We start from the raw sequence: 23722 nt of genomic DNA on the forward strand, positions 1-23722 counted from the left end.
TAACAGGTTTTGTAGGAAAATGATACCAGAATATTTACACGCTAAATTAGTAACGGCACTTTACACTGGCGCAGATGTTCTTATTTTCGTTAATTAAGCAAAAAAGAAAAGAACAAGAATTGAAAGAGAAGTAACAGAAAATTATTTCATCTGATCCTCGCATCAGAGTGTTATGACCAAATGGCTTATTACAGTTTACGAGAATTTAATGGAAGTTCTACATCCATTTCTTCCAAATTATGGCTACATCTACAAAAAGGATATAGATGACAGAATTACATAAAAGCAAAGCTATAAATTCTGCAAATAAACTAAAATGTCTCAAATAACTATGAAATATTTTATTTGGAAGCACCATTGGGAATCTTGGCAGAGTCTTTAGTAGCAGGATTGAGTTCATCCCAAGCTTCAATCCAAGTGACCATAGCATCAGCAAGCTTCACAAAATAAGGATCAATTTTGCCAAGTTTTTCATTAACCTGTTTGGCCATTTCCACATAGCACTTCTGGACAGTAGTGGATTCTTTGGAGAGGTTCAAATTCTGGAAAAATGGAATGATTTCTTCTTGCCAGAAAATCCCATTGTACTCTTTCTTCAAGTTTACAAATGGATTGCTAGCCTTGCTGTGGTAAATGTAGGGTAATCCAGTCTTGATTCCCAATCCCAAGTGATCACATATAACCTACCAATTGGTTCAGGAGTTTAAGTTATGTAAAAAATAAATCCGGTCACTTAAAAAGTAAATGCAGCCAAGTCGATTGATAACATAAAATAAATGATAAATAGCCTGTTAATGAGGTAAAATAATTTTATATTGTCAGTTTATATAACAAGAAAGTGGCTAACCTTGCAGCACCAACCAGCCCACATATCATCGTATCGTCCTATAGGCTGGCCATCTCCCATGAGTCCAAAGTACATAGCTGGACCAATAAGGTCACGATCAAATGCCAGATTCATTCCACACATAGGGAAGAGAGTACCCTTTGGGATTGTCAACACCATATCAACATACCTGTTGCATCAAACTAGTCACTTAGGAAATGAAATTAAAAAACAAGAGTTTAACTTTGATATGCCAATAGTTTGAATTTTTTTTCACATTTCAGGTCGGGGCGGATTCACAACTTAAACTTGATATTCAAGCATTGAACTTGGTGTACTTTTTAAGATTGTGGATTTCAAAATCTAATATTTTTCGAAAAGTTTCACATAGACATCTTATGTTTCACATGGAATAGCACACAAGCTCCATCCGCCACTGCTGTCAGGTCAATTAGAAGGTAACTACATGTAGCCACGGGCTAAGGTATGTAGCCCTAAGGGTGGTCAGTGGACTACTCTTCATCGAAAAATTACATTGTATATATTGGTAAAATATTAGATTCTAGTGGTATATAATATATATTGAACACCCTTTATCGGAGATTTTTTTCATTATTATTTCAAGTTTGGACACCCTAGATAAAAGTTTTGGCTTCGTCACTGCATAGAACAATCATGATTATGTAACCCTAGAATAGGGGCAATGACGCGCTACAATGGGTTAAGTTATACTGATAGTCTAAAATGATTAACACTGTCTGTGTATATAAGTAAAAAATTCATTAAAATAAATAAATAAAGAAACCTAGTGTTCCTCTCGAGAGGCTTGACAAGTTGGGTAGGAGCATCATAATCAGGGATATTGAGCCAGAGGCCATGGGAGACTGCCGTTGGCACGCCCTCACGTAGGCTGAAAGGGTAACCACGCACAAAATCTGCGCCATCTCTGAATGGATCATACAGAGTGTTGAAGAAATAAGGAGTTGATGGGCAAAGAAGATTCTTTATGTGCTGTTGCAGCGCGTTGATGTCTTTCCCACTTGGGTCCTTAGCAACCTACACTCAGGGTCAGATTTTGTTGCAAAAATGAAACAAAGTCAAAATACTAAAAAAAAAAAAAAGTGATGATTAAGGGGAAGATTAAAAACAAATATACAAAGTATTCATTGAGCAGCAAATCAACATTTCGTTCTGTTGGTTTTCTCCATTCTATTTTTAGCTTTATACTTGTAAGACTAGTTAATATCTGCTGCCGCTAAGTAAGCCTCATCAAGCCACATGAATTCAGTGATACACATTTATTGAGATCCATATGTCAAATAACACTAGCATAGACATAAATTTAAAGGATTTAATCTGTACACACAGCCGATTAATAACTTATTATGAGCAGTTACTTTTAGTTATCTTTTAGATGACTTGATAGTGTAAAAATTCTTTTGTGTCGTGAGTGTTCACATGCATAAAATCATGGTAAACACAAATAAAGTCCATACTCTTAAATCTATCATATAAGTAAAATATGCTAGTAATACTCTTGAACGTTCAAAGATATTGACTTTTAGCAATAAAGAGAAGAAAGAATTATATTAAGGAGGAAAGCGATCTCACGAAGCAATCATCGTCAATGGTGTAGATATACTTCTTCTTGGAGACCATGTAACCAAAGCAGCGACAAGCAGAGTCCTTGAATGAAATGCAAGAGGCCCTAGGACCTAAGATCTTGTTAATGTCATTTCGATTATAGAGCTCATAATCAAAACCATCAGGGACCTTAATGGTCTTAGAAGGATCACCATCTTGGACAATAATAAGATGGTATTGCTCAAAAAACGGTCTCCACATTTCAAGAAAATCAAGGTTTCTAATTGTGGGAATCACAATGTCTAGCTCATCTTTCAGTGGGGGTGCAGCTGCAGCCATGTTAGAGACTCGAAATTTTTTACAATCAAACGTTATGAGTGTTTTATTTTATTTTTTGCTTTGCAATGGAAACAATTTAGTGAGAAAGGCAAAGAGGACGAGCTTTTTATACTATAGAGTTTGAGTAAGGGTGGTGACAAGTGTGGGGTGTGGAAAAGGGGGTTAATATGGTTAAGGACTTTGTCAAAAGGTGCAATATTTGCCCGTCCCCGGCGTTTTTGGGAACATGGCCCTATGCTTATTTATCGCATTGGGTGCGTGTACACCTATTAATCGAACATAAAATTTCGTACAAGATAATATACTCTTCGATTGACCGCAGAAGAAAAAAGTAATAGCCACATTGCAGTCTTAAATTATAACCATGTTAAGTTATGTGTGTATCGATATATTATTTATGCGGGATAATAAAATATAAAATAAGAATACATGTATTAACAGTGCAAGGATTAAATTATTTAAAGACAAATAGACCTTTAAATATAAGTAATTTATGTTTAACAATATCTTCATTATTAATCACTGTATAGATACCTCTTCATTATTAATTACCGCCCAAACAACCCTGCATTATAATCCCGAACCCAACCACCCCTTAAAGTATATGTACATTTTTTTTTGATTAGTTGCCTACGGAGTACTATCACAAAAGAATAATAGGTATAAGTCTCTTTTCGCTCGAGTATGGCTCTTTTGCCATCTTAAGATACTAATTACAGAGAAGTATTTTACTTATTAAAAAGTTAGAGCTGTTGGCTACATATTAACGAAAGGGAAACGTAATGTTTAATGCTTTTTAAACTAAGAGTTGAGATTAAGGAAAGGTGCAAAAGTGCGTTGAAATTGAGCTTTTGAAGTTCTTTAGTCTGATTTAAGTCCCAAAAGTAACATCCAGAGCTACTTTAGCTGCAGTCTACAATTTCTGGGAGCGTATATAATAAATTTAGAACACATAATCATACATTATTTATATATACAACAAACGTGAAAATTTGTTTTCTTTAACTGCAACTAAATTTGGAAGATCCACCGTTACCGATTACACGAAAGAAAACAGCAGTTGTTAATGGGCATTGAATCCAAATGGCCGGCCCACATTTTGCAACGTAGAATAAGTTCAGTTCAGCCCATTATATATGGGCTCTCCTGACTGTAAAACATGGGTAAAATTCATAAATAGCCACATTTTAGACTTTATAACAGTGGCTATTTTTAAATTACAGGGCCAAAAAGCAACAAGTGGGTGCTATTTCTACGTTGATCATTGATTTTTAATGAATTTCATTTTCATTTTTATTTGTTAACTTGCATATATTTGTGCTATATGAAGGTTACTTTGAAGTAATTGGTCGTAATTGCACAGTAATATCTCTGCAAAAAATGTGTTTAATTCATCATCGTGTTAGCGGGAACAATAAGATATACATCCCTGTTACTCTCAGATTACTGCCTACAAATTTTTTTCGGGGCCTTTTTTTTTTTTTTTGCCTCTGTACATTCATGCAATAATAGTTAGTAAGTTGAAACTCTAATCCGTAGACCATTTGGTGCTTCAACTCTGGGAAATTTCATCAGTTTATCTCCTCCTACTTCTTCCCATTTGTATTTTGTAACAAAGTAATGAAGAAATGTAGAAATTTCTGCTACACCAAGTTCTTTCCCAGGACATTGTCTAGTACCTCCACCAAATACCAAGAACGAATTTTGGTTTTCCAGGCTCTTATCCTACAATTAGCAACACAAATATTTGTTAATTCCAATTAAAAATTAATTTAAACATAATTCTCTCTTTTTTTTTGGTCGCGCAATTAATTAATACTAACCAGCCATCTCCATGGGTTGAATGCATAAGGATCAGGATAAAGCCTTGGATCATAATTCAACTCCCTCGTGTATACGTATATTCTCCATCCTTTGGGAATAATGTATCCTAAAAAAATACACATTAAAATTAGAAAAGTTTGATAGGAAATAATAATGGGGGAATTATACTATTTTCTTTTTCACAAAAAGTTTACAGATTAGAACTACTCATTAAGACGACATATGGGTCATGAGGGGAACTGTATAGGCTGGAATGGTAGGTGTGCCATGTGGAACTTTGGTATTATAGGGTCCATAACAAAAAGATGATCATATATTATACATCCTTCATTATTTTAAAGATTTTAATGAGTCTAAATTAGAAAAATATTTAGCCTTGCACCTGATGCCCATAATTAAAGCAAACACTCAAAAAATAATAATAATACTAATAATAATATGCATGAGATTTTACTTAAAATTCTTACCATTTATTTCCATATCTTGAGTGGTTTTCCTTAGAACTCCATTTACTATTGTTGCTAATCTGGAGGTCTCAAGGATCACCTGCACCACCAAAAAACGTATAGATTTAATATGCTGACATTTAGTTGACAAACTGTCTCAACTAAAGTAAGGATTTATTTTATATACAGTAACAACCAAAGGTCTATCGGAAACAGCCTCTTTGTTCCATTGAGTAAAGATAAGGTCTGCGCACACATTACCTTCCTCAGACTCCACTTATGAGATTTTACTGGATTGATGTTATTGCTTATATACAGTAACAATATCGTAATATAGTGCCATTTAATCTATTATAGAATGTTGCGTGACTATTTGTCTGCAAACATGTTTCACTTATTACTGACAATTATAATCTTTTTTTAAGTGATTTGATCGTGTAAATATTTTTTTGCACGATTAATGTACAGAAGGAATCAAAATAACGTAGACACTTACTGCTCGTGTGAACCGCATTGCCTTGTAATCATTGTAATCAATAGGATCCTCCGGTTTTTTCTTTTCTCTAATAGCCAAGTGTTCTTTCTGTAGCATTAAAAATCAAGGTAATTAATAAATAAATAAAAACAACAAATGTAGAAAATTAAGTGCTAATTAAATCTCAGCATTTGGGACTTACTCTTAGTTCTTCAAGAACTTTAGGATGATCATGAAGATATTTAACAGCCATCATTGAAGTAGTGGAAACAGTTTCATATCCAGAATACAAAATGGTTATGATTAAATCAATCATTTCATCATCTGTTAATTTATATCTATTTGCTTCTTCATTCATAAGGTAACCAAGCATATCATGTTGGATTTCTTTTGAAGCTCTTCTCTCTTCTATTAGTGTCCTTAGTAGGCTGACAATAATTTTCCTTGCCTGAGGAAAACACAATTTAAAATTTAGATTCCCTCTAAAACTTCTCATAATTACAACGTGTAGTTATAAAGTTTTAATAAAATAAAATAGTTCTGTGACTTTATTGTTACGACGAGTAAATTTACCTGCAATCCGCGTCCGTAGTTGGTGTTGGGAAGGTTGATAGGAAGTGAAAGAGTCCCTAAAACTAGCTTGAAGAATTCAGGCATGAATTCTTGAGCTAAAGAGGTAGATTCAATCCCAGCAATTTGCTTCAATGATGACAAAAATGCCATCTGAGGAGAAAAAAAGAGAGAAAGTATTAGCAAAAGTTAGATTCAGAGCAGAGGAAAAACAGAGATTTTTCTTAACATAGTATTGTTTCCTATGTTGCTCGAACTCTCCAAAGATGTTGCCAAGTGCGTGTCGGATCCTTCAAAAGTAGTGTATTTTTGAAGGATCCGACACGGGTGCGGCAACATTTTGGAGAGTCCACACAACATAGATTATTTCATAGACTGACCTTATTGGTTTTTTCTTGTATGTCAATGACTTTGCTATCCCAATTGGTTAAGTGGGATCTCATAAACTCATCAATTTTAGGCAAAAGTTGGTCTCTGATCATAGTAGGGCTAATTAGAGATAACAATGCACCCCTCATGTACTTGTGAGCAGAACCATGTACAGCTGCAATATTACATTTTCCTAATATATCTAACATAGACTGTGGATATCCTGGGACCAGTCCTTTTGCCTCATTCACCAATATGTATCTATTTAACTCTGAATCCATTGATACTATTGTTGGACATCCAAGTATGTGTGATTTGAAAAAACTCCCAAATCTGGTACCAAAAATGCAAATTCAAGTAAATCAAAATCATATAGTAAATATTTTATCAGAATTTAACAAGAAGTCATGTTTAAGTGCTATAATAAAGTTGTACCTGGCTCTTTGATTTTTCATGAAGCTTGGACCTTGCTTAAGAAATTCTGTAGTCTCACCAAAAAGTGGCCAACCCATAGTACCAGGAGGAAGGCTTTTCTTGTTATATTTGACCTGATTCCATCTCAATAAAGCAGTACTGAAGATACACAGCCCAAAAAAGAAAGCAAGAAAAACTAAGATGAAAGCCATTGATGTAGAGCTACCAATGAAGTTCCAACCACCTCACAGACAAAGTCTAAATGGTATGGACTTCCTTTAGTTCTGAGAATTTTAAGTCATAATAGCTGGCCAAGCGTGTGCTGTGTTTATATAGACTGTCGTAGATGAGGAGGAGATGGGTTTTGGAGTTAAAAAGAACTGATGGACCACTAAAGGTTGTGGTGTAATGGTTATTTTCATTGTCTTTAATTAGAAGTCTCGGATTCAAAAATTTGAAAATAAAATACTTTTTTATATGGAGTGTATACCCTTTCACGGACTTACTCGTAAACAAAGGCAAAGTCAGAATTTAAAGTTTATGGGGTCACGATTCAAGTTCTTTTAAGTTATTAGATCTAACTTAATGATTTGTGCATATTCAATGAATTTCTTAAGACAAACATAAGGTTTGAATCAAAGCTATCGGGTTCGGCCGAATCCATAACTGAAGGGCCGGCTTCGCCCCTACTCGTAGAGACGGATTCGATATTTTAATTTGATGAGTTTAATCTTTAAGTTCTTATTATTGAACTCATCATATGTTTAAAACTATGAATTCAAATTTATTATTTATTAAAATTTTAGTTATTTTCATAAATAAATTTATACTCTGCGTCGAAAACATAGTGCTTAGGTTCTCCTTCCACCCCTGCTTATATGGTGCAAATTTTGATTAATCGGGCAAATAAGCTTTGTGTTACGAACATCAAACTTGAAAGAAGTAAAAAAATGATGAGGGAGTTAAGCCCCGAAAATAGAGAACTTAATTGATAGGAAATGTTCTATCCTTATCATCCGACGCGAATTCTAATTAGTTAAATCAGAAATCTTCTAATAAAGGATAGCTAAATCAAAAAAAAAAGAAGGAAAAAGACGGGGGAAGTTGTGGGGGTGGTGGCCTAATACGCCAAAACCCCACGCCCTACACTGGAAAGGGGTCTATGTATGCAGCCTCGAGTAACAAAAATTTCATAAATGGCAATATTTTTACTGTAGAGTAACTTTTAGTACTTCTATTTCATGCAAACCAATTGACTTAAGTAACTAGTCAAGATCTGAAGAACTCCTTATTTGCAACTTATTTTTTATTTAATCTATGATCACCGACTCCTTTTTGGTTATTAGCCATTTGTTTAACAAGAAAGAATTTGCCTGGCCTGGCAATAGTTTTTTGTTTTTATCCTTTGAGGGGTGTGGATGTAGATTGTTAAAACAGATGAAAACAAAGTAACTATTCAGCTGCAGCACTTAGAATGATCCTTTTTTCCTTAATCATTAGGGTATTGATGTATATTTTTGAATGAAGAAAAGGAATTTAAAATAATTAAGAATTATGTAGACTTAAGTGAAGAAAGCACATGCATTCCACCCTATTGGAGGTAGAAGAAAAAAAAAAGGCACTCAAAGACTAAGTGGTTCACATGTCCATCAAATAGATCTGCTGCCTAAGGGAATTACTTAAGTCGCTACAGGACACATTCTAGGTTACCATGTGAATAAGTGGACACACACACAGAGGCTATGGCCAAGGAAATATACATGAAATATGTTTGGCTGAATCCAGTAATTTTTATATAAAAAAATTTATGTGTAAAAATCACAAAGTTTTTATGAAGTGTTAAGTTATAAACTCTTAATTGCAGAAGTGTTGTCTGTTAGGTTGTGAAAATATAAACATTGAGCTCATCAAGTTTAAAGGTTAGATCAAGAATCCGCCCGTGGACACATAAGGACGAAAAGGTGGGGTGGGAATAGCAGTTTTAGTTACATCCTAACTGCAAGTTTGAAATTCCTAGACTGAATACTGAAGTTGTGTCTGAACCTCTTGACTGTAATAACTACTAAGACTTTCTTGTGACATTTAAACTTTGGTACTGTTTTCCCCATATGAACTTGCTGTTTTTTTATGTTGATAATATCTTAAATTTGAAGAACTTTTTGGACATTTCAGTATGGAGGCAAGCAATTATGTAAGGGAAAAGGAAAGAAAAGTAAACCCTACTGTTACTTTCTTTCTAATTAGTGTTAATTCACTAATAACATGATAAGATTGGATGCTTGTTATTGAATGAGATAATCTCCCACCCTAATCACATCAAGTGACTTGGAAATAACCATTACGTTCGTGTCAAATCTAAATGCATTTAAGGATATTTCATACGCAATGATTTAGAAATAATTGCTAATGCTTCTCCTGTGTAAATGCACCAAATCTCATATTCAAAGGGTGAAAAGAACTAGATATGAAAACAGCACTTTAACAAACCTTCAACAGGACACAGCCAAAACTATGACTGTGAGATTTTATATTCACAGTCCAAGATTTGTTATTTATGAATAGTTAAGGGAAAACGAGTTCTGAGCTGACGAGGCCAAGCAATAGCAGCATTGCACTTTCTGTATTTTATGTCAAATCCAGTTACCTATGTGTTCAATGTTTTGTCACATTGCTCGATGAATCTTTTAACTTTGACTGAAACTCACAGCACACGTGCGTCTGGATTGTTGGACAATGGGTTTGAATTTTGGAAACCAAAAAGTAGAAATTATGTACTCCTATTAATAAAGATTCTACCTACACCCTTGAGCTATTTAGGGTTGGGAATATCTCAAATCCCCAACGAAAACATTTGGCTCTGAGCTGGTTAGTAGAGACCTAAAAAAATCCTTGACCAACCTATTTTTTTTTATTTTTTTTAAAATCCGATATTTAAAATTTGCTGAACTAGAATAATTCAAAGTCACAGTGTGTATGTGATTATTAATAGACGAAACATTTCCTATCACGGGTTTTTCAATTGCTACGAATTATACCCGAGACAATTCTATTTTGAGGTGTAGAAATCCATTCCACTACACTCTTTTGGGTCAATATTATGCATAATCACTCGACCTTAATTTTACTACAACAACGTCACTAAACTATTTTTTTTAACGAAAAAATTCCTCAACTTTTTATAAATATCAAGAAAACCATTAGCCTATTTTAGTTAAAAAAAAAGTTACTCAACTATCGGGTAACCATCACAAAAAATTATTAAGAGAAAATAAACGAGACATATTTTATGATATTTAGCCAAAGATGAATGAATTTTTGGTAATGAAAAGATTATTTAATAACTTTAGGCAAAATAGAATAATTTTGGTGAAAATAATTAAACATTGAACAATCTCTTTTTTGGTGGTGGCCATATATTTAAAAGCACGTTATGATTTTCAATCAGTGAACATAGAGTATCATTATTTTATTTGTTTTGTTATACGCATTCACTGTCTAAAGTGTGCATCAACCCTGCGTGTACGATTAATAAAACTAAAACTAACATAGCTCCTTGTATTTGAAACTTCGTTATCTTACAGCTAGTGCCACCATTTGTAGAAACAAAGTTTGTGATTCGAATTACTTATTCATATCGAATGTAGTCGTAAAAAGACCAAACAGCTTACTACGTCTGTTACATGTCATTATCGTAAAACTATGTATCTTCAAATCGTTACACGTCATTAATGATGCAAAAAAGGGAAAAAAAAATTGGATGATAAAGATATGATAATGATAATTTAGTTCACATATATGGTGCACCAAATTAATTGCAATGTCCAAAACGAGGCTGTAAGCGTGGAGAGTTGCTATCCAATAGAACATGAAGCTAATTAAATGGAAACCATACAAATGAAAATCAATATAGGTGAGAGACCGTACACAAAGTGCGTACATGAACGACTAGTCTAATCAATAGGTGAGAGTGAGATTATTATGGATTGCAAAAGAGAGATGGATATGTATTTTTGTGAAATTTTTTCTAAATTAATATTGATTCTCTACTACTCCTATCATTTTGTTTATTGACTTTGTGCTGAAATTGATGGATTGTCTTGGTGTGGCACAAAAGGCTGATTGGGATTGTGACTTGAAGAAAAATGTAGATCTTTAGAGAGATCCTTGGATAGGGATTTGACAATATGGTGCGATCTCCCCCAACCCTGGCCTCCTTCTCTAATCTTTTCTGCAATTTTTTTTAAAATAATTTCAAAGATACTATTTGCTTATAATTTCAACTGACCCATAATTCTGTTTTCCCTCTTTTCTCATATAATTTTGAGAAGTGGTGGACGTGCAAATTAATACAATCAAACCTTTCTATAACAAATTTATTTGTTCTAATATTTTTTGTTATAAAGAACATATATTATAGCATAATGACTTGCTCGAAACACACATTTAAATTGTGCTCGCTAATCAAATATAGTATAATATAATATTCTATCCACATGAATTGGATAAGCAGTATTCTCGTAGTTTCTAACTTGATTGTTATCCAGGAAGATCAACAGTTGAGATTTATATGATTAATAACTAAAATTTACTAAAAATCTAAAGCTATCTGCTAGTGACTATCAAGACAAGGATTAAGCAAATTAAGTTATCAGTGGGAGAAGATAGTATTTTGATAGGATAGGCGCAAGATAATTGTTCAGGATTTAACTTTAGATAATTCACTTATAATTTTCAAGTGAGTCTCTCGAATTCACTCAATTATTAGTTCAAATGTTTAACAAAAACTCCTCTCTCGATTAAGTCTCAACCTCGCGAGATGAACCAATTTAAGCTCTGTGGAGATATGCAAGAATGCGTAGTGGATTGGTCTTTAGAAGAACCCCTCTCGATTATCCTCCTAACTAAGTTTAATCAATGATTCAACTAGCCTCTTTCGATTACTTAGTAGAATCTATGAACTAAAACACCAATATAATGAAAGCTATCACAAGTTATGCCTCTATCGATTACATGAACTAGTGAATATAGATGCAACTATTAATTCATCCAACATGTTTCAATACATAAAACTAGAGTTATAATCCATAAACAATCATCAATACACCAAACCCATCAAAACCTAAAGTGAACTACTCCAAAGGCATGGAATAAGTCATCACAAATATAATCAAAATGTAGGAAAACATAAATTCAATCAAAACTCGAGTCTTGAGTGAGAAAGGAATGATGAAATCCTCGTGCTTGTGTTCTTCCAACTCCTCCTTAGCCTCCTTAGGTCGAAAGTATGTCAAAAGTCCAGAAAATAATATTTTTTCATGTATTTATACCAAGTAGGGTCGGACCCAGATGAAACCACTCTTTCCTAGCCGAAATAGGACAATATCTCTGGCAAAAATACAGGCGCGCTGCATGGGGCGACGCGCCATGCAGGGCATTAGTGGGACTTATCGGGGAACCTTCAAAACTCAACAGGCAGCAAAAACACACTGCCAAGGCGCCCCATGCGCTGTGGCAGTGTAAAATCCTCAGAGTCTAGCTTCTTCCTTGATTTTTGATGTCCAAACGTGGTCCTCGACCCTGTAACACGATCCCAGCTTAACTTCTTGGGCTTTTACTCAGATTTCAAAGCTCCAAATAGCTCGAATTAGTTCCACAATATCTACATAACTCGGAATCACTCATACAAGGCATAAAATACACAATAAGTTCAATAACACTGCCAATTAAAACTCAACACAAGTAAAGTGCAGTGAATGAGTGCAATAAATGACTAAAATACGATATTATAGCCTACCATCACATAACATAAAAATCGGTTTCGGAATTTTATTTTGGCTTTTATAATGAATGACTGTTATATAGAGATATTGTTTTAAAGAGGTCCAACTGCAGGGGAAAGAGAAAACTAGAGAGCGGATATTGATATCAGTAATGTATACATCCTTCAATAAATGTATCATCAAATATACACACCTATTTGTTTGAGATTTACGATGAATTCGAAACAAGAAATAAAGTTTTAGAACCGCTATAATCCCAAATTCGAACTATATGTAAGTTGAATTGTAATAATAAATCGATATCTCTTGAGTTGAGACATAGAGTCCCACGTAAATCACACTACTTATGTCACTTGAATACAATGTAAAAATTGCAATCAATAAGCTGCAAATTCAATTAATCTCACCATAAAATAATATATACGTACAAATTAATAAATGCGTACATCTTAAAATTTCACTTGACATAACTGTCTTATCACTTTTTACCATTTTCAGAAAAGTCAAGTTTTAATCCAAATTTGCTTCTTGTGTTTCGACAAAACGGCACGGGAAAAACCTCTTATTTCTTTGCATTGCTTTGCTGGTCATCTGTTTTTATTCTCTTCCGATTTTTCCCTGTAGTAGCAACGGCGACATTTACCTTATTTTTCATACCGAACATTTAGTGATGGCAAAATAAATTTAAAAAAAAATATTATCCACGAAAAAATGAGTTGTATAATGAACTTTTAAAAATGGTTTAATAGGGATAAGATCTGTATTATTCATTTAAAAGATGAATACTTAAAGAATAACTAATTTGTTTAACTTTTACATTTGCAAGGATTCTAATTGTGAGCTCCTTAAATTTGGTAGACTAAATTATTTTCAAAATAATGATACATTCAAAAAACTACTGATAATATAGGTACCCGTATTCTCCACCGATTAATATATTTTCTATTCGCATTAAATATGGACAAGTTGAATATTTTATTTGTTTTTGCATTATCCATTTTTGACCCACCCATATCTGACCCGACCCGTATGTTTGCCAACCTAACTAACACTAATAATCCTCTCTTGTTTGTTTATCCCTTTTCTATTTATTGTTATACTTTTCTAAGATGGAAAATCATCGTTATATTTACCAAATTAAATCAAGTGTGTGTATTGTATGGGTCCAAATTTGAAGAACTACGACCGTCGACGAGTACAACAAACGACGAGGTCCTCGTAACTCGACGTCTTGCGGAGGACGACCTTAAGGCAAACAAGAGATTGTACGACCCTTGTAATAATACAGACCCATTAGGGGATACTAGGAATATTCCTTATAACTTGTCTTTTATAACTTAGAAGGGTTTCACTCCTTATATATATAACAAACAACAACCTAGTAAAGGGGCACTTCTTGGCTGATCCATAACACTTGCTGTAAATTTGCTTATATAAACGAGTGAGAAAATTTATTGTGAAAGATTGGTTGATCTAGATAGATGAAGAAGTCTTAATTCGTATTCTCTTTATCCATCTTTCGTTCTAGAGATTATTATACTTAGCTAAGAATTACCCCTTCATTTTCTTTGATTGATTTGTTCAAAAAGGTTTCGATATCTTTTGAGTCAAACAATTTGGCGCCGTCTGTGGGGATTTTATAGCTAAGATCTTAGTTTCGTCTAGGTTCTTAAAAGAAATAATCGCCTCTTTTTAAGCCTCACAAAGGCCAATAATGGCAAGAAAGGGAGAAGCAAGGTCAAAGGCTATAGTAGGTGTCACGAACAACCCCATGAATTCCCTCAATGAAACCGGTGGGGAAGACAAACAAAAACGCAACGCCAAGTGCTACACCTGAGGCAGAGAACATACACAGCAAGAGAAGCACCACCGGCTATGAAAAGGCTATTAGAAGAATGGTTGACAAACACCATGAGCAACATGCTCGAAAAGCCCATTCAGAGAGATATCGAAGGCACAATACCCCCAGAAACCGCAGCTGTGGCCGATGAGCCAAAAACTCTACAAGCAGGTAACACCCACACTGTCATTATTGTAGGTAACATGCATTTACGACCATCTTAAAGAAAATGGAAGAGATGGAAAACGAGAACAAAACACTCCTCGACTAGATGAAAGAGCATCAGGAAAGTGTTGATAAAATACCGGGCGCTCCAAAGTTGCTGCCAAAATGCGATGTGGGTTGATTTGTCGAACAGTCGTACAACGAAGGGCAACTCCCCATTCTATTCCAAAGACCTTCAAAATGACGCCATATTTGAAAATATATGATGGAACCCCGGACCCGGAGGATCATTTAATCCATTACGTTACTACAGTAAAAGGTAACGATCTATCGAAAGAACAGGTGCCGTCACTACTGCTGAAAACGTTCGGCGAAACTCTGATAGGGGGAGCGTTGACATGGTATTCCCAACTACCAGCACGATCGATATCGACATTGGAAGAAATGGCAGATAAGTTCGTCACCGCTCACGCGGGAGCGAAAAAGGCAGAGGCCAAGGTAAATGATATCTTCGCCGTCAGGCAGACAACGGGAGAGGGACTTCGAGATTTCCTAGCCCGATTCAACAGGGTAAGGATGAGCCTACCAAATGTGTCATAAGGGATGGCGGTATCTGCCTTCCAAAATGGGTTAAACAGAAATGGGTCAAAAGCAACCAAAAAGCTGCTAAGTAGACTCATGAAGTATCCCCCCACCACGTGGGAAGAGATCCGCAATGCCTATTGCACCGAATTAAGGGCAGACGAGGATGAACTGAATGTCCCGATCCAATAGCTAACGTCGGTCCAAATCGAAACAAGGAGAGATCGCCAAAATGACGGCCGACGGGATCAACCACCCCGTTTCAATCGCAAAAGGCACCAGCCATATATCTGTATATCCTATCCACATCCTCCACAACATGTAAATACCGCGCCTCGACACACCGCACCATCCCGCAACGAAAGAGGTATGCCTCTACTATTATCTGCTCATAACTTTTGTGTTTCTCTTTCAGAAATAGTGTACACACTAGAAAAGCTCGGCACAAAGGTGCAGTGGCCACAAAAGATGTAGTCAGATCCGAGCACTAGGAGATCGAACGTTCTGTGTGAGTTTCACTAGGAAAGGGGACACAATATTGAGGACTGCATAGGTCTGCGACATGAGGTGGTGAGAATGTTAAACTAGACACCTGAAAGAACTGCTGAGCGACCGATGAGATACAATGTTCCACGTCATAGACCAGGAAACAGCTTACAACGCCATCATAGGGCGTCCATGGACACACACCATGCGAGCCGTTCCGTCAAGTTTCTATCAAGTAATCAAATTTCCGACTCCGTGGGGGATATTCAACAATCGAGGCGAGCAACACACCGCCCAAGAATGCTATCGGATCGCCCAAGATTGCACACACACCAAACAACTGAAAGGGGAAAGTGCGGAATCATAGCAATCAGTCATATCGGGAACCAAATCCGACACATAGATTGAGGCCATTAAAGACCCGGATGTCATAGAGGCTTGCAAGGCTACCATAGAAGACCTCGACCCTGTTCAACTAGACAACACTAATAGCGCAAAAAGGCTTATATCGGACACAACATCTCAGAACCAGATAAATATCTTGACTTCTTAACTAACAACGCCGACTTGTTTGCCTTTTCCCATTCAGATATGCTAGGAATCCCAAGGGATATCGCCACACACAGGCTGAATGTCGATCCTCTTTACCAGCCAGTACGACAAATGAGGAGAAAATTTAACGCCGCCATCAATGAGGCGGTCAGCGAACAGGTTGATAAATTACTCGCTAATGGTTCCATCCGAGAGTCTAAATATCCTCAATGGGTCACCAACATGGTCATGGTAAAAAAGAAGAACGGGAAATGGCGGATGTGTGTCGACTTCACTGACCTGAACAAATCATGCCCGAAAGATTCCTTTCTATTACCACACATCGACCAGCTCATCGATGCAATAACAGGACACGAACTACTGAGCTTCTTAGATGCTTACTCTGGTTACAACCAAATTCTAATGGCTGAAGAAGATCAAGAAAAGACCACTTTCATCACCTACCGAGGAACGCACTGCTACAAGGTAATGTCGTTCGGACTCAAGAACGTAGGGATGACGTATCAAAGGTTAGTCACCAAAATGTTCAAAGAACAACTCGGTAATACCTGGAAGTCTACATCGACGACATGCTAGTTAAATCAAAAAAGAAAGATCACATTGGCCATTTGAAGGAAGCCTTCGAGATATTGAGGCGATACAGGATGAAACTGAATCTCGAAAAATATGCCTTCGGCGTTACCTCAGGAAAGTTACTTGGTTTTTTGGTGTCACAAAGGGGTATCGAGGTCAACCTGGATCAGAACAGGGCCATCGAAGGAATACCGGAGATATTGACCAGCATAAAGCCAGTGCAGAAATTAACAGGACGAATAGCTTCCCTGTCGAGGTTTATCTTACGATCATCAGACATATGTCATAAATTCTTTAATGTGCTAAGGAAAGACCACGAACTGCTATCCAATACAGAATGCGTCGACGCCCTAAGAAAGCTGAAAATATATCTATCCTCGCCACCTCTACTCGTCAAGGCAGACCCATATGAATGCCTACTTATGTACCTAGCCGTCTCTGAAGTTGTAGTAAGTGCAATTTTGATCCGTGAAAACAAAGGTACACAATATCCGATTTACTATATCAGCAAAACCTTAATCGATACCAAAATAAGGTACCCTCACCTTGAAAAACTAGCTTTGGCATTAGTCGTAGCTTCAGGAAAGCTTAAACCATATTTTTAATGTCACCCCATAAAAGTGGTGACAACCTTCCCCCTAAGGGGCATCCTACACAAACCCGAACTATCGGGTAGATTGGCCAAATTGGCCATAGAATTAAGCGAGCATGACATGACATACCAACCGCGAACTGCCATTAAGTTGCAGGTGCTCGCCGATTTCGTCGCTGATTTTAGCGCGGAAATATTTCCTGAAGTAGAGCAGGAGGTGCTCCGCGCTTCCACATATTCCGACCTCTGGGTCCTCTACACTGACGGTGCATCTAATGCATCAGGATTGGGACTGGTACTCGTCCTCGAAGTTCCTACGGGCGAAGTAATTTGCCAGTCCATACGATGCCCCAAGATGACTAACAACAAGGCCGAGTATGAAGCTGTGATTGCAGGATTGAAATTAGCCCTCAAATATGGCGTTCGACGACTTGTCCTCCATTGCGATTCTCAACTCATGATAAACCAAGTCACTGAGACTTTCCAAATCAACAAACAGAGGCTGCAAAAGTACCAGTCATAAATTCACAAACTGCTGCCAGAATTCGATGAATGTCGCCTCGACCAAATACCCAGGGCACAGAATATCGTAGCAGACAGCCTCGCCAAGCTACTGACAGCCACCAAAAATATCAGCAAGGAAAACGTTATCAATCTTCTCTATTCCGTAGTAGACCAAGTCGCGGTACATTCCATAAACCTAACTTGGGACTAGCGCAACCATCTCGTAACGTATTTGCAGGATGGAACGCTCCCACAAGATAAGAAAGAAGCCAAAAAACTTCGAATACAGGCAGCCAGATACAGTCTCGTAAACTGTGATATCTACAAGAGAACGTTCGGCGGCCCCCTGGACAAGTGTCTCGGGCCCAATCAAACAAGACAAGTGCTAGAAGAAGTACATGAGGGCATTGAGGTGCCCACACGGGAACCGCGCCCTCGTCCGATGCCTCATCCGCACCGGATACTACTGGCCCACCATGAAAAAGGAAACCGCGGACTATGTCAGAAAGTGTGAGCAGTGTCAAAAATATGCCCCTATGATACACCAAGCGGGAGAACTCCTACATTCTGTCACCTCACCATGGCTATTCATAAAGTGGGGGATGGATATTGTCGGACGCCTCCTGGCAGGACGAGGTAAGGTACGCTTCCTTTTGGTTTTAACTGATTATTTTTCTAAGTGGGTGGAAGCAGGTGCGTACACTTAAATACGCGAGCAAAAGGTCATCGCGTTCATATGAAAAAAACATAATATGCTTCTTCGGCATTCCCAAAGAAATCATCTGCGACAACGGACCTCAGCTCGTCAGAAAGAAAACGATCGAGTTTTTTGAAAAATGGCACATCAAGCGAATACTCTCCACACCATACCATCCTGCCGGCAATGGCCAAGCCGAATCCTCCAATAAAGTAATACTGAATATATTGAAATAGAAGCTAGAGGACGCCTAAGGGCTATGGCCTGAACTATTACCAGAAGTACTATGGGCACACCGCACCATACCAAAAACCAGTACAGGCGAGAAAACTCTTCGTGTTTCCAGTCAAAGAGGGGCAGCTGTAGACACCTGATTTTTGACCCTCCCCAAGAATTTTCACGTTTTTAGCGTGAATATGTGAAATTGGGTCTAATATAGCCATTTTAACTATTTTTATTTTATTTCGTTGCAAAAAGAAAAATTACAAAAAATATATATATAAATTTTAGTTTATGTATTTCTCATAAACTTGAAAAATACAAAAAAATGCACTTTATTTTTGTACTTTATATAATTTCGAAAATAACCAAAAATATAGTTTTATTAATGTTTTGTAGTCATTTTAATTTTTGAAAAATACAAAAAATATTACTTTATATTTTATCCTTATATAAAAACGAAAATTACAAAAAAAAATAGTTTTATTAATATTTTGTAGCTATTTTAAATCTTGAAAAATATACTTAAAAAGATATAGTTTTGTTTAAATATTAGTCTTATTTTTGTTAGTTATTTTGCTTACATAGGACTAGTTGAGCAACGTCGTGTTCATATTTCTCGGGTCTGAGAAAAAGAATAATATTCGGGTTCAAACTACCCGCTTTTAGGCCTAATTTTCGGGCCTAACCCATAAAAATCCGAGTCCACCACACGTGGGGAACACGGACGGAACACGATGCATGGGGAACCCCACCACGCGTGGGGGACACAAGCCTCGAACCCCACCACGCGTGGGGCTCATTTCCCTGGGCAAAGCCATGTCAAATACACGGACAAACATTTTTGAAGAGAGAGATTTTGAAATTTTGGGAAAAAGGACTATTCATCTCCTTCCTCCTTTAGAAAAAACAGAAGAAAAACCTGTAGCAACCCCACTGAAAAACCTTCACTCCCTCACGTCCGAAATGAAAAACAAAAAGCACTGTTCATTCGTCTTCCTCAAGGAGAACCAACAGAAAACCCTAAGGGACTTTTGAAAATTTGAAAACGGGAGGATTTGAAAATTTGGAAAAGGAAAAGGAGACTATTCATCTCCTTCCTCCTAAAGGAAGAAACGAGAAAACCTACTGTAGAAACCAACAAACCACCATCACCCTCGTCCCCAGCTGCTCGTCGCAGCTGCGTCTGCGTCGTCACTATCCCGTCGCCACCAGCTTCACCAACCTCACGTCCAAACGCGACCCCCCAACGCCTGAACCTAACCAAACCCTACCCCAAGACCACCTGCCGAGCCAAACAATCCAGCAACCAGTTCGCCGTCCAACCCGTCAACCACCCTAACCCCCCAGCTCGCGAGCTTCAGCTCCACTAAGACAGCCATGGCCACTGCACCATCTCGCCCAAACGACCCGCCATAACCATCGTCGTCACCCCCACCAAAACACCGCCTCCATCGTCGCAACCAGCTCCCACACCGTCTCACACAGTCACCAACCCCAGCCCATCAGCTTTCCCGCCATTGCAGCCTCACCACCTTGACCAAACGACCCTTCATCCCCCGTCGATCTGCAGCTATCGCTGCTGCATCGTCCAGCCAGTAGTCCACGCCCTCACGTCCAAACAAATGCCAGAAGAACCCTAAACCACCACGTTCTTCTCCTTCAAACAAAACCCTAAACCAGTCGCCACCCCCACGTCCAAACGATTGCCTGTAATGTCCAACCATGAACCACCCTCCCTCCTTTCCATGACTGACCAGAAAACACACGTACGCACAAGCTTAAGCTTAACCAAAAACGTTCAAAAAATAGCCCAGAAGTTCTGTCCGGGGTGAGGTCCGTTCGAGGTCGTCGTTGGGTTGTGCTCGAGGTCCGGTACGTTGAGCTTGACATCGAGGTTCCGATATTCCATCGTTGGAGAGGTTTCCGATAGTTGTCGGTCCAGTTCGGTTGTTGTTCATGCTTCGAACAGGTGCATACATATTTCCAAATTTGTGATATTTGTTTAAATGGAATGGAAAAATGATATGGATTTCCTATTAACTGTTTGTGTGTCGTTTTGGTTGAATTATTTTTTTTCATTTTTACCATGGATATTATTCCCTATTAAAATTGTTGCTTTAGTTTAACCTCGGATGACTTCATAAAAAAAAAATCATAGTTGTTTTTTTAGGTTCGCCTTTAATAAAATGAGACGAGCCTCGAAAATGCACAAGTTGCGGGGCCTTCTAAATGTATAAATTAAAATAATTAGAATTCGGGACATGCCGTTTAGCGAATTTTACGGCCTTCCCCAAAATAACAATGCGCTAGTTGCTTTAGGCGCGCCTTTAATAATGTTATCTCCCTAAACTCGGGTGCACATTTATGTGACCCAAATCCAAATCTCAACAAAATCGAAATGTGTCTCTAATCACGGGTACATTGACTGTGACGTGGTATGAGATGTATTTCCATGACGTTGCAAATTTATTTTTAAAATAATAAATGGGACGAGCCTCGACAAACAAAAAATGCAAATTGCGGGGCCCTCAGTAAATACTTGTTTTAAATTTACTTAGAATTCAGGAGGGCCGCTTAGCGAATTTCGTGGCCTTCCCAAAATAATAACACGATAGTCTCTTTAGGCGCGTGTTTAATAATCTACTTTCTTAAAACTCGGGTGTGCATTTCATGCGACCCAGATCCAAATTCCAAAACATCAAATAAAATATGTTCCGGATTGTGGGTGCATTTCATGGGACGCAGTCCAAAGACATGTTTTAAGCGATGTTCACATTCTTTTGAAATAATAATAATAATGCGGTAAAAAGTTAAAATTGGCACATTGGTTCATAATTGTATTTAAAATCAGATAAATAAGCCAAATATAACAGTTGAGCGACCGTGCTAGAACCACGGAACTCGGGAATGCCTAACACCTTCTCCCGGGTTAACAGAATTCCTTATCCGGATTTCTGGTACGCAGACTGTAATATAGAGTCATTCTTTTCCTCGATTCGGGATTAAAATTGGTGACTTGGGACACCCTAAATCTCCCAAGTGGCGACTCTGAAATAAATAAACCAATCCCGTTTCGATTGTCCTTTAATTGGAAAAAACTCCCTTGTACCCGCCCGGGTGCGGAAAAAGGAGGTGTGACAGCTCTGGCGACTCTGCTGGGGACTTGGCCCAGAACCACTGGTTCAGGGTTAAGAATTCGAGCTTAGAATAATTGTTATTATTTGGCTTTATTTATTATCTGATTGTTACATGTTTTGAGCCTAATGTGCTAAATGCTGCTTTTACCGCTTTGATATCATTTGAACTGTATATAAACTGTGCCGAAACCTTTCTCTTCTTACCTCCGGGGATGTGCTTATTGGTTGAGACTCCCTATTCTGTTAGTGTCATACCCTGAATAAAAGAGGCTCGGAAAGTTTCTAAGCCGGCTGGCCTTTTGGTTCCCGGAAAGGAGCTCCTTCCTCAGCTCGAGTTGTCCGCTCGGGTACACCGTCTAGAACATCGACCCAGGTTTTTGAACCTAGTATAACAAAGCCGCATGCCGGATGTGAGCACGTGATTTTTGCTTCACGGACAATCGCTCCAAAAGAAAATAAAAATAGTGACAAATGGCTTCGCTGTACGATTTTTTGATCTTTCCGGGACATGTGTTGTTAGTCATTTGTGGGTCTGTCCATTTTGCATTCAGTCACTATCAAACAAAAATACAAAAAATATATATGTCGTTAAAAGAAAATTCAAAAATATACATATGTATGCATCGTTCGTTCTAAGCTGTGATCTAACCATTTTCTTTATTTTTTATTTTTTATTTTTATTTTATTCCATTTATGTGTGTTTATTGTTGTAGGTGTTACACAATATGTGTGCAAGTTTATTTTAATTATGTACTTTATTTTAGGAATTTTTGGATTAATTGTTTGAAATAAAAAGGGAAAGGAAAATCTGTTTGGGCCCCAAAACGAGGCCCAAAACCAAAACACTGATCCAGCCCAAGACGAGCCTGCCCAAGCACGGACTCAAACGACGTCGTATCGGCGTCCCCATTTGAAGCCGTTGATCTGATTCAAAGGAACGGTCCAGATCAGGCTGTTCAACTCACCTGAAACGACGCCGTTTCAGGCAAATCAATCTGAGCCGTCCGTCCAGGCCAATCCAACGGCTCAGGACCTCTTTCAGCAACCCATTCTCAAACCCGACCCAAATAACCGGTCTGACCCAACCCCTCATTTAAACCAAACGACCCCGTTTAACTACCAAACGACCCCGTCTCATTTCTCACCCTCAGATCCAAGCCGTTGAGATCATCTGATCTAACGGCTCAGATCCAATCCCATAGACCATATATAAACCTTCCCTTACACCCCACGCCCCCTATACCAGCACCCCATCCCTTCGTCCCCAAGATCAAACCTGAAACCCCAAACCCTAGCAAGCCGCCCTAGTCTCCCTCGCCATTAAAGCCGGCGGCACGAACGCCGGTGGCCACCTCCTGAACACCCTAAGACCCCCTCACTGTCCTAAACATGGATCTGCTATCCATTTGCCTCGAATCATCTTCCTTCGTCTCGAATCTTCATTTGAAGATTTGAGTCGAACCCAGAACTATGCCAAACCACCCCATCTCCATACCAGACGCTCCCCTGACCTTCCTCGTGACCAAACCAAGCTTGGTTTGGTCCGAATCTACCCACAACTCCTAAAAATCCAGATCTGAAAATCCAGACCTTAGAACACATGCACCTGGGGAATCCAGCCGGTCTTGAAAGGGGTTTGAGGTTCAATGGATCTTAACCAAGGTGTTCTCATGTGAGAACACCCTGGTTAAAATTTGTTCGGCCTCAAATGGGCAGAGTTGAGTCGGATTTGGGTCTGTTTGATT

General features: G+C 37.8%; 2 protein-coding genes across 2 annotated transcripts; both read right to left on the reverse strand.

The window, feature by feature from the left end:
• Positions 1-119: 119 nt before the first annotated feature.
• Positions 120-2833, reverse strand: LOC107776097 (putative UDP-arabinopyranose mutase 1). The gene is made up of 4 exons (XM_016595919.2): positions 2438-2833; positions 1632-1882; positions 848-1016; positions 120-683 (listed from the first exon to the last, which is right to left on the reverse strand). Exons 1-4 carry the CDS (start codon positions 2747-2749, stop codon positions 342-344), a joined length of 1074 nt encoding a protein of 357 aa, XP_016451405.1. The 5' UTR covers positions 2750-2833; the 3' UTR covers positions 120-341.
• Positions 2834-4234: 1401 nt separating this feature from the next.
• Positions 4235-7059, reverse strand: LOC107776096 (cytochrome P450 85A1-like). The gene is made up of 8 exons (NM_001325207.1): positions 6869-7059; positions 6445-6766; positions 6068-6217; positions 5697-5942; positions 5516-5602; positions 5041-5119; positions 4573-4679; positions 4235-4474 (listed from the first exon to the last, which is right to left on the reverse strand). The coding sequence occupies exons 1-8, from the start codon at positions 7057-7059 to the stop codon at positions 4262-4264; spliced, it is 1395 nt and encodes a 464-aa protein (NP_001312136.1). The 3' UTR covers positions 4235-4261.
• Between the last annotated feature and the right edge of the window lie 16663 nt (positions 7060-23722).

This window comes from Nicotiana tabacum, chromosome 3, assembly GCF_000715075.1.
Source record: "Nicotiana tabacum cultivar K326 chromosome 3, ASM71507v2, whole genome shotgun sequence".
NCBI classification, from domain to species: domain Eukaryota; kingdom Viridiplantae; phylum Streptophyta; class Magnoliopsida; order Solanales; family Solanaceae; genus Nicotiana; species Nicotiana tabacum.